This window comes from Syngnathoides biaculeatus, chromosome 6 (genome assembly GCF_019802595.1).
Source record: "Syngnathoides biaculeatus isolate LvHL_M chromosome 6, ASM1980259v1, whole genome shotgun sequence".
In the NCBI taxonomy this organism is placed as follows: domain Eukaryota; kingdom Metazoa; phylum Chordata; class Actinopteri; order Syngnathiformes; family Syngnathidae; genus Syngnathoides; species Syngnathoides biaculeatus.
Genome location: NC_084645.1, coordinates 7,392,422 through 7,405,106, shown reverse-complemented (window position 1 = coordinate 7,405,106; position 12,685 = coordinate 7,392,422). Strand labels below are relative to the sequence as shown.

Genomic DNA, 12,685 nt, shown 5'->3' with positions numbered 1-12,685 from the left:
TTATTACAACAGACGAGACAGATTTAAAAAAAGATTTTATGTAATACCAGCTGAAAATATGAGAAAAGATTGGTTGATTTCGGCAATTAAACATGATGGATGGTGCTCAACCAAATACACACTGTGTAGCGATCACTTCACTTTAGGTAGGAATTATTCTTCGCAATCTCAAATTCTCAAAAAGTATTTACAATGCCAAGTTGGCTCATTTGAGAACAATTCGTTTAAAAAAAAAAGTGACAGGGAGTCATCTCCAACGTAAACTAAGCGTGTTACGCCCACACCTTAATCTTTGGTAAACCTCTCCCCGACAGACTTTTTTTTTCTAATATGCATTGTTCTCAAAAGATTCCAATGCGTATTATAAAGAAAATAAACCATCGGTCACAAAGAGGTTTACCGAAGTTCAACATGTGGCCACGACGCGGTTCCGTATATGGGGGCTGAAGCCAATCCCAGCGGTTTCTTTTCTTTTTTTTAAATACGCATTGGACTCATTTGAGAACAATGGATATTAAAAGCATGTCACGGAGAAGTTTACCAAAGTTTAACATGTGGCCGCAACACACTCGTGTACGGAGGAGCCGACTCACTGTCTTTTTTTTTTTTTCCAATCATAGTTAATGAATGCGAGTTTGTGTAAAGTCAGGGATCATTTATTTAAATATTGGTATTTGAATTGAAAAAATCGGAGTGGCTCCATCGCTATGTGGGATTTATTCTTGATTAAAACAGATCCAGTAACGAAATTATTGTTTGCATCCAGACTTTTCTATGCTTTGAAACTCTTCCGTGTAAATCTCGACAACTTACTCACCAGATACATGTGTAGATCCAGTTGTCCAAGATAAGCGGAAGCGGGGTAATAGTCCAATTTCTTATCGGCGAAAACATCAACTTTGGCATTAAATATGGATCCTCTATGCCAAGTGTTTCTCATTTTTCCTCGTACCTTCATTTATTATCACCTTCTAAATGTTTAACGGTATCGGACAAAACTCTGGGTGTCGTGCTATAAGACGTATTTTTGCGTCGTCTCCAATCGACTTCGCATTGAAAAAAAGCTTTGTTTGACCGACACTTCCGGCCAGTGACATGATTTGATGACGTAGATGCACGAGCGCTATAATCATAGTAGTCCAAAAAAATAAGCAAAATGATACCATCTCAAAGCACCTTACAACAAATGTTCCAAAAACTATTTACAATTATTTACATATTCACTTCAAGTAAGGTTTAGGTTTCAGATATTCTTGGTATCGGAACCCATGCCTGATACCTATTCTGACAACAAGACAAGATGTAATAAGATGCAGCAAAAAAAAAAAAAACACTGCACAACACGCTAAGATGACAACAACAACAAAAGCAATAAGTGGTGGGAACCAATGAACAAAATTAAGATAAACTTGATTTCACATTATATGGTAACATCTTTTGATGTTATGGCATATTGTATCCTGTTTTCCCAATGTCTCTCAAATTTGTCTTGTTCTTGCTTCAAGAAGAAAGTTAACTTCTCCATTTTAAAGGTATCTTGAAACACTTTAATCCATTCCTCAACTGTGGGAGTATTCTTTATCAACCATTTCCTTGTAATAGCTTTTTTGCTTGCTTGTGGCAAAATCCTGTATATATATTCATTTTCTGGACCCTTGACAGTGTCCGGGATTAATCCCAAGCATAAAGTTTCAAATTTTAAAGGAATGCTGACTTTTATAATTACCTCCATGTTTTGTTTAATGTCTTTCCAGTATTTTAAAATGATTGGACATTCCCAGAACACATGAAAATGTGTCGCCTTATTCTCTCCACAATCTCTCCAGCTGGAGGGACTTGCATCAGGCGAGCTCCTCTGAGCTGGGACTTTAAAAAAAATCGAACTACATTTTTCCACCCAAATTCTCTTCAGGATCGAGCAGAAGTACTTTTCCACTCGTTGAAGATGATCTTTTTCCAAGTTTCCACTTGAAGTTTAACGTTACGTTCCTTTTCCCATTTCTTTTATATATATATATATGGAATCACTGTATGTTTCCACCCCCTGGGTCTGACTTACTGTATAAGCAAGAAGGGATAACTTAACCATAAACAGATTAGTTTGTGATTCTTCTTTTTTTATTATTTTCTCGAGGTAATGTATAAAAGTCTTGATTGGTTAATCTAAACTGATCCTTTAGTTCCTGAAATTGTCGAAGTGCACCCCCTTCATAAAGATCACTGTATGATGAGCCCCTTTTCTGCCCATCGTTTGAATCTTATGTCAAACCCGTTGGGTGGAAAATCTGAATCATATTTGATCCATTTTATTATCCAGTATGGTTTCTTGTGCTTGTTTTCATTAATTATTCAATGCCAAATCTTGATGGACACTTTTATTAATGGGTTGGTGTCTTAAAAACCTAACCAGGCCTGAGTCCCCTATGATTACTTGTAATGGAATATTGCTTGATATCATACATTCTATATCTTTCCATTTTGCTTTGTAGGAAGGGTTACAAATGTCATCTAACGTTTTTTATGCACCGCTTGATGATTTTAATATTTGGGAGAGAAAGGCCTCCCTTGTCTTTTGAAAGCTGGAGAGTCTTATAACGAATTCTTGGTCTCTTGCTCTGCCAAATAAATCTTGATATTAATTTGTCTAAATCTCGAAATGTCCCTTTTGGGAGCTCTACTGGTATATTTTGGAACAGATAGAGTAATCTGGGTAGCACGTTCATTTTTACTGTTTCCTCCCTCTGTCACAATCCTAAAATTTATTTACAGCTATTTTAATTTTAGAGATTAACGGGTCGTAGTTCTCTGATATAATTGTCTCCAGATTTATAGGATTATTCACCCCTAAATATTTAATTGTTTTTGAATTCCAATTTACGTTGAGTTCTCTGGGCTGGCTAGGGGAATACCGTAATTTCTCAAAAATAATGTGCAAATATTTCCCAAAACATTTTCAAAAAGTTAATAGAGCGCATTATATTTAAATATGGATGAAAAATAAAAAATACAATCACATTGTATACTTTTTTACAGCTACATTGAGTGGTAAAAAAAGTTATATATATATATATACATTTTGATATGATATTTGATGTCTTATGTTACACATTTATATTTATTACGATAATGTGCGCCCCCAACCTGAACTCTATGACCTCCTCGGGGAGCTTGCATTTTACGATTGTTAGCGTAGCATGTTTGTTGCTACTGCACCAAAGATCAGAAACGACTGCCTGTGAGAGTTTGTTTTAACTAACACCAAGACGAAAAATGTCAACTACAACGACTAGTTGTGGAACTGCTTTTAAAAGAAATGTTTCCTCTCTCGTGCTGATGACGCCGGCAACCCGGGAGTAGCGACACATTCCGAAACAATGATAGCTCGCTTCAATGGCTTCAGGTGGGTATAAAAACAATGTGAGCTGAAACTACGTAATACGAGCGTCATGGGCACATAAAAAAAAAAACGGGAGAGTCCACATAATTGAAATGCTCACTTTTGTTTTAAATGTGCCAATTATGCTCATTTCTACGTAGTTTGAGCTCACGTTGTTTTGATAGCTACCTGACGCTATAGTGAAAAATGTTACAGATTAGAACCGAATGGAGGGGGAGAGGCTACGCTACGCAGCCCAAAGTCTTGGGATTAAAAAAAATGTTTCCTCACAAATGTCATTGATGGCACCGAGGATGACATGCGATGGGAGCAAGATGGGATGTTCATGATGCAATGCAAGAGGCACCAAAGCTGTACCAGATCACCTCCAGTTCAGAGCTACTGGATAGTCCTCCGTTGAGTTGCATTTTAGCAAATGGTTTGTGATATAAGGCTCGTATGGTCTTAGTAAAATCATTATGGAATTGGAATCTCTCTAGTATCTTATATAATAAAAAAAAACAATTGACGGATTCAAATGGTTTCTCCGGCTCAAGCTCTAATAGGACAGCATCTAGTCTGTTCTTGTTTTTGTGATTAATTACATATAATGTCCTCCTGAAATTGTCTTGTGTTTGTCTTTGTTCGAGGAAACCTGTTTGATCCAACTGTATAATATCTGGGAGGATGATTTCAAGGCGTTTTGCTAAAATTGAAGTAAAAAGTTTATAGTCCACGTTCAACAATGTGATTGACCGATAATTACAGCATTCTGTTGTATCATGGGGGACGGAGGAATAGAAAAACTTTGACAGCCGAGAGAAAACGTATGTATGAACGTACGCACGTAGACAGTTTAATTTCACTTAAGTTTCTTGGGGACCTTGATGAAGATACAGGAAGTGGATCATGGGTAAAAATTTATGTCCCTCCTAGGCAATGGGAGGCCAGGAAGATCCTACGGGGATAGCCACTCGGAGAGCAGCTCTATCGTGCCACATAAATTAAGATACAGGATGTTTACATTCGGTGAAATTTGGGGAATCCAGCGCCCATTTTTTCCTTTCGGATCCTGAATTTCCTTCATAACTAGAGACAATATTTCTCCAAGGACGCGTTTCGTAACCAGATTTTTTTGTTACCAGAGACATTCGTAAGTAGAGGTAGGTACCACGTAATATATTTTGGTGATCAGGACAAAAGTTCAGATGAAGGACCCTCCCCCCCGCCGCACCTTCCTTTCCCCTTTTTTGATCCATTGGAGAGCAAATGAGACGATGACTTAGCAACTGGGCATGTAATAAAACAGAACAAAAACGTCTGGTTTGGAAGAGTTGACGTGTTTCAAACCAAGTCAGAATGACATATTTAGGATTGTTTTGCCTTGCCTCGGAGGTCTGCACTCCATTGAGTTCCAGTGGAGTAAATCTGTTTCTCAATTTTGCAACTATTTAGATTCTAAAATCTACCTACAATTAACTTCTCCCTCTGCTTGCAAACAGTAAGAAGTCAAGAAGATGGCTTGAACTCCAAATGTTTTTTGGGATGTGCTAGTGCAAGGTGACATTATTCAGCTACAGAGTAAGGCTATTTTTTTCCTTGGTTAAAAAGAACTGTAAGGTAACCAACAGCTGGGTGTAACTTAATTCTAAAAAGTGTTGATAGTAGTTCTTGGTAGCTCCGCGCTCCCGAGTTTGAAAACCACTGCCCTGACTTCATCTGATTTTCTTTACATTATTTCAACTTATTTTGCATGCAGAAGTCAAACTGTTAATAACCAATCGATTTATGGGCGGCCATCTTGTGGCTATGGTGGATATCACAAAAACAGCAATTTGGACCCTCACCACCTGATTTACTTGAGATTTTAGTGTACAAAAATGAGCACAAACCCTACTGCACAAACTTGAAAACGCATGAAGAGATGTTGAACCAGCTCAACAAACCATCCGGAACCAGGATTATGTATCCCAAATGCACTGAAAAGCCATGCAGTTTATTTGATACTAGTAGAATCAGAAAATAGATTAATTTAGAACACGTAATGTGATTTGTCAAACTTGACAGCAATTGTGTTGGCTTCTTTTGCATCTTTAAATAGCATGTCTGAAGGGCAGGTGGAAACCAGAACACAAAGTTGTGCCAGTCGAGCACAGGCAAAATGAGAGGCGGTGGGGAGAGCCTTGCTGCTCATGTAAACATTTTTGAAAACCCCCCAAAATATTTTTGCAACATATTGTCCAGTCAGCATTGGAATTTTGGACCTTGTAAGATCCAAGCCATGGCTGACTTAGAACCAGACACAAAAGACTGTTACCCTATTATTTATGACAAAACTCTTTTTGATTCTATATTGCCATACAACTGGGTCATTTCAGCCCACTATGACCATAGTTGAGAAATATTTCTCTGCTTGGATCAAGCCCAGTTGATGTCATACCCACAATAGCCATAGATTGGTTGATTCATCAGCTCACAACACACAACATGGTAAAAGTCCCATTCATATAAGACCTGAAGGCCACACTAACATTAAACTTTCACATTAAGATGGGGGCAACAAAATATCGTCTCCATGGCTGCAAATTGCATGCGGCCTGCTGATTTGAGAGCTTGATGTAGATGAACAAATTAACACAACTACATTTCTCCAACAATTTGCTTCACATTCCCTTAACAGTTTGACCATGGTGGAGGTTTGCACTTGTGACCAAATTCTAGTTGATCATATGATTGTGTTTGCTCAGATTCTGTGTCTCATGTTGGAGTACAACATCATAGAGAACAAGGACACCCAGCTGCAGATCATCTCCACCCTGGAGAGCACCCAGGTGGGCTTCCGCATGTACGAACAGCTCTGCGACAGACAGCGAGAACTTAAAGAACTGGTGAGTTACTCTTGCTTATGCACAGCAAGACATGTGTACATACATACAGTATACAGCATACTGTATCCCAATAATTTATCTTGGTGTTATTGGTGTTTCTAAATACATTAAATGTTTGAATGAAAGTGCTGAAAAAATGTTAAGACCTGAAGAGTAGAGATATACAGTAGCTTAAGACTCTTTCTTCATCTTAGTTCACCAAATTGTTGGGGCAGGGCTCAAAACTTACCTCGTTTTAACAACAGGCTGTGGTGTATACTTTCTGGCTTGAATCCTCTTCCCCACTATGTAAACACCAAGCTGCCTTATTCAATGCTGTGGCCATTCTGTGGAATCATTATTTTCTCATTCCTGTTAACCTGAACCCATTATTATTAGTATAGCATGCACTTGGGCATCAATCTATACCTACAACTCGAAAAAAATACATTTTAATCAAAATGCATTGTGATTTGTTTTATTTGGGCTTAGAGTTTATACCGATTTTATCAGATACAAGTGTTTGAAATGAGTTTCCTCCACAGGGTGTCCTGGCTCTCCCTTAAGGCCACTTTATAAGATTGGGGTCGCGCATCCCACAGTGCCCGCATTGCATCACATTGCCCACACAGCACTTCTCCATAGCTTGCCGTGCAAAAGTGAAAAAAGGTTGCTGCGCGGGGAAAGCCGCGGTGCTCATCTCGTGATTAGCCCGTTTGGTCCACATGCTGTGATTACCCACTAGCCCTTCCTCCTGTCTCCACATACCATCTAGGCCGCCGCCTTCTCGATCGCTTTCACAGCAATTCCACGTATCATATGGTCATTTAGGTCAGGCATGCTTTCACAGTTGTCATTGTTGTTGCTTTGTTCCTTGTTACGGTAAGGAAAGCAAGAACAGCACCTGTAAATGACCAAAATGTGCTGAGTAAACCCCACTCTGTGGTGTCCTAGCCAATAGCAGCCATAACGACACCTCTGACTTGTAGAAGAACTGCAGCACATTTTCAAAATCACGTGTGTGTGTTGCATTTGAGTATAAAGGCAAGTTACGTGCAGGAGAGCCGCAGTGACATCAGCGCTGGAGCCTATCCCAGCTAACTTAGCATTGTTTTTCAACTCCCTGATCAGTGATTGATGTTCTGCTACAAAAATCCAGATCATATAAAGCCTATTTGGGCTAAACCTTTTTGCCATCCAGTCCCACGCATACTGCTTTGCAAGGCAGCAGCAAACAAATGGATTTGCTGCTCTGCAGCCTATTACCAGCCTGACAATAGTTAGAGAAGCTTCCATTGATCTTGCATGACAACGCTAGGGCTGTCAGCTTAAGAGCTGCTGCCTGTACATTGCTGGGCGAGGAGGAGAAGGAAAAAAACTCATTCAGGGCACATCATGAGGCTGCTTGGGGCACAGACTTCGGTGGCCACAGAAGCGCATTGTTTCAAAAGAGGAATAATTGTCCTTGCGATGTGGCGTATGGTCCTCATGCTGGCTCAGAGCCTTCTTCTCTGCAGCCCAGGAGAGCCAGTGCAACTTGGGTCGCTTGGAATTCTTCTTTCCCTGGTGAGGAGCCATAAAAGAACGCACATCTTGGAGGCGGGATTTCTTGAGCTGTTGGCAATGCAGTCACGGTATCGGGAATGATGAAACAATGTCTCAAATCCTGACTGACTTAGAAACCTGGTATCACATCCTTTACGACTTTTTAAAATTAATTTACAGGCATTCATTGTCAGACTCCATCCTGTGATCTGTCAAATGTACAAGACATTTCTTGGTCTGTTTTGTTCCATTTTAAAGCAACACATTGCTGGCACTTTTGGTACAAACCTCTGAGCTGTAATCCTGGATGATAGATTTCCAGTGGCAAACGGAGGTAAACTAGACTAGAGATGAAGTAATGAAATTACGCACCAAAGCAAAAGAGTAAACAATAACCAATAAACAGAAAGAAATAATTAGTACAACTGTAGCGGCACTGTGACACAGCTATAGAGCGTTGGCCACACAGTTTTAAGGACTGGGGTTCATAACCCGGCCCCACTTGTGTGGAGTTTGCATGTTCTCGCCATGCCTGTGTAATTTTCCTCTGGGTACTCCGGTTTCATCCCACATCCCAATAACATGCAACATTAATTGGAGACTCTAAATTGCCCTAAAGTGTGATTGTGAGGGCGACTGTTGTCTGTCTCCATGTGCCCTGCGGCTGGCTGGCAAGCAGTTCCCGATGACAATTGATATTGACTCCAGCGCTCCTGCCACCCTTGTGAGCATAAGTGGCTCAGAAAATGGATGGATAGTACAATTGTTAAAAGCGGTCGCTACTGGTGTAGTGGTACACTCAGTCATTCCAGTTTTGTCTCCTGCTAAAAGTTGACAACATCCTAAAAGATCAACGTTTCACTGACTGACCTCATTTTTTTTACTGACTATCAGGGGCTTTCATTGTGTGGAGATCGTAATTGATTATTTATTCCACTGACTCATCATACCACCCAGCCTAAAGGTTCAAGGGGATATGTTGTATTATTGAAAACTCTAAAATCCCCCACGGGTGATTTGGACTGCTATTTTCCGTTGTAAAACACCTGAGCTGGAATATGCCTTTTAAATTGTTTGCTCTTCTCTTCTAAACAAGTGCATGCTTCTATGCAATTCTACATTTGCTGAGTGAAAGTAGTACCAGGTACACGAGTACACTAGTCCCAAAAAGTCCAATATTGGGTATTTTTTTCAAGTTTTTGACTTATTTCTAAATAAATCTTTTGAAGCATGACTCTTTCATATAATACACCTCCTTACTCAAGTTTCAACATTTATACATGACATATAATAATATGATGTACATTAGACCTAAAACTACTCACAAACACCATCTGCTCTCTGAAAATGCTCCTGCAAGGCAATGTACATTGACGCCATCTTTTTTTTTTTTTCCCTCACTTTTCCTCAGCAAAGAAAAGGAGGCCCCACCCGCCTGACTCTTCCATCCAAATCCACGGTGAGATACCAGTGATGAGATTCTTTTGTCTTCGCCCCTCCCTCTCCTCATGCATTAAACTTAATGAATATGCCCTTCATTATGTTTTAGGATGCAGACTTGGCTCGCCTGTTGAGTTCGGGTTCTTTTGGGAACTTGGAGAATCTCAGCCTGGCCTTTACCAATGTCACCAGTGCTTGTGCTGAGCAGCTCATCAAGCTGCCGTCACTCAAACAACTAAACCTGTGGTCCACTCAGGTAGACAATTATTATATTCAATCAAACTCAACTACAGTGTGTTTAACATAGTTGGTCTTCACGTCTGCATTTGCAGAACCGATCATAAGTAGGCTTTCTCAGGCCCCTCCTTAAATTGAAACCTGGCTATCCCATTAGCCATTGTTATGTCCGTTCTGTCCTTTTTTGGGTTACAATGACATTTCTTTATTGGGAGCTGCAGAGCTTTCTCATGAGCTGCATTTCCCCTGCACACTCTCGCAACGTGTGACTTCATTTTTGGTGTTTCCACCTGTACAACAGATTGGATCACCTTGATGACAATGTTCTTAACCATCCACTGTTCCACCTTGTCAGTTCATATAGATAGATATATTTAATAATAATGGTCCTTTTGCTGGGCGCCATGGTGGATCAGCTGGAAAGGGTTGGCCTCAAAGTTTTGAGGTCTCGGGTTCAATCCCTGACCTGCCTGTGTGGCGTTTAGATGTTCTCCCTGTCCCTTGGTGGGTTTTCTCCAGGTACTCCGGTTTCCTCCCACATCCCAAAAACATGTAAAACTAATTGGACACTCTAAATTACCCCTAGGTGTGATTGTAAGTGCGGCTGTTTGTCTCGATGTGCCCTGCGATTGGCTGGCAACCAGTTCAGGGTGTACCCCGCCTCCTGCCCGTTGACAGCTGGGATAGGCTCCAGCACTCCCTGCAACCCTTGTGAGGATAAGCAGCAAAAGAAAACGCATGGATGGAAATAGTAAGGAGAGGACAAAGAAGTTAATGAGTTACACACAATAAATCGTTTATTCCAAGAATTTGTGAGAAGTCAGCAACTTCAAGAAACAAGCTTTGTTTGATTTAACTCCCACCAAGTACTTGGAAATTGGATATAGAGTAGAGCTGCAGTATATGTCTATCCTGCGTAAAATTGCATTTATAACTGCTAAAGTAAACTCACTAAGGTAATCTGAGAGAGGCCAACACCCCAGTGGCACTCCAAGACCAATTTTACAAAGGGTGTATGGCTTGGGCTCGGGGATATGTCAAAGGGGCACATTCATCCCAGTTCTAGTTAACTTTATTTGATGTTATCCCAACAATAGAAAGCAAGCCCACAGAAGTTGCCTATTACAGTATAATACATGTTATTCATTGTGTGGATTCCTGCAATGTTTTTCATTACTCTTCATTGCTTTTTGTATGGAGACAAAATGAATAACCTTAAAGATGAATAACAATGAGGCAGTGAATGAGACAGTGCCACATAGTGTTGTTGACAGAGCTGAAGTGAAGTAAGTTGACAGCACAACAGAGAAACAGCCAGAGGATTTGAGAAAGACTAACCCTAACACTATCTTGAGAGTGAGAGCCAAAAAACGTGTGAGACACAGGTAGAGAATATACAGGTACTGTATGTGTATCTACAAGAACAGAACCATCAGGTTTGTGAAATTGGAAACCAAAATACATTTACCTGGTTTGTGGTTGAAGTTGGATGTTTAGGAGACAAATTTAGAGAGAGCAGACTTCGGTGGTTTGGACATGTTCAGAGACGAGACAGTGAGTATATAGGTAGAAGGATGCTGAGGATGGAGCTGCCAGACAAAAGAGCAAGAGGAAGACCAAAGAAAAGGTTGATGGATGTTGTGAGGGAGGACATCAGGACAGTGGGTGTTAGAGAAGAGGATGCACGAGATACCCTTAGATGGAAAAAGAGGACATGCTGTGGTGACCCCTAACGGGACAAGCCGAAAGGAAAAGAAGAAGAAGAAATGGTTGTATGTGTCTTACTTTTTAATGACACCAAAATGAACCTTCTATTAATGTTGATTTAACAAGGGTACTGTCCAACATTGCCTTTAAACGAGAGACAATGTGATACTGAGCGATGCAACTCTCATGCAGTCTGCGGGGTTCTGAAACTATTTTCATGAATGGCCCATCACTCGCCGACTTGTTTTGTGGCGATTCAAAACGTTGATTACAGTTGTACAATGTAGCAACAAACCAATGAAAACGCAAATAAGCTTTCACAAACTAAAAATACATTTACAGGTTTTCAGCAAGCAGGACTTAGCCAGCCACCACAAAGCCATTAGAAATACAGTGTATGCAGTTTACATACAGTATATGGTTTTACTGCAGTTAACTGTATTAATCATTTCATATGTACCTGAGAAATAGTAAAGATTGCAGTCTCTGTTGCCAAAATGTGCATGTTTTACGTGTCGTGCCGTACGTTCAAGAGAATTGGAGCCACCCGAGCCTTTCATTTAATCTTTATTCTTTTTTTTATTTTGACCTGCAGTAAACCTCAGTCTGTCTTTTTATATTTTAATAAAAACGACACAACACATTACACTGTATGTGCATCATCAAAAGCCTATACATACAGTAGGCTGGCTGTTCAGGGCGTCCATATACCTGTATCAAATCTATCAATGTCAACTTTTTTTTCGTATGTTCTTCGTATCTCATCTTATCTCTCGCCAATATTTCTTGACGAGAAGTCTTACCTTACAATTAACAAAACTAGTTCTTACCACCTCTCATCAAACGTTTCAGAGCATTGAACAATTCGCAATTGGACCCTTCTGTATGTCTTGGAAGAGGTTTCGGGTCTCATTCGAGCAGGCTTCATCAGTTCATGCAACAAGGCTTAGTTCAGACACACTCCCCTGTGTTGGTGTGGGAAAACACAACTATCTATGCCCCTGGGGTGGAGGGAGACCCGAAATCACAAGTGGTATCATTATTTTGGAATGCAAAACAAGTCATTCGGGTGCGAGGCAGCAAGGCCATTGCCTGTTGAGAAGTTATTAGGTGGAAACCCCCTCATTAATATTCCATTCAGTCGTTATGTTTTTATTTGTTGGAGCCAGAACTATTGACTTTCTTTGGAATGGATGAAAGCACTGTTACGGGTTGGTCTTTCTACCTTCACAGATGAAGGCTCCTCTTTCAAAGCATATGTCTACCTTTTCCAGAATATGCACATTTTTGTCCTTAAAAGAGTACTTTTTATCTTGGAGTTGAGGGTAGACAGCTGTCTTGACATGTGGACGTTGCCCGTCTGTGTTGTGCCATGTCTCTGCCCAATGTTAGTTTGGTTTCCCCAGTGTACAGTACTCTAGGTACCAGTGGATTTATCACTTCACTTGACCACATGTATCAGATTCCTCGACTGGGTCTTGGGTGTCCGGTCTTTGGTCAGTACCAGCCCTTG

At 40.3% G+C, this 12,685-nt stretch overlaps 1 protein-coding gene across 2 annotated transcripts in view; it reads left to right on the top strand.

The window, feature by feature from the left end:
• Positions 1–12,685, top strand: part of cmip (c-Maf inducing protein) — an 85,294-nt gene that overhangs the window by 63,293 nt on the left and 9,316 nt on the right. For both annotated transcript variants that reach the window (XM_061822655.1, XM_061822656.1), the window contains exons 16-18: positions 6,124–6,264; positions 9,200–9,247; positions 9,338–9,484. In XM_061822655.1, the coding sequence (XP_061678639.1) occupies positions 6,124–6,264; positions 9,200–9,247; positions 9,338–9,484 (336 nt within the window). The remainder of the gene's footprint in view (positions 1–6,123; positions 6,265–9,199; positions 9,248–9,337; positions 9,485–12,685) is intronic.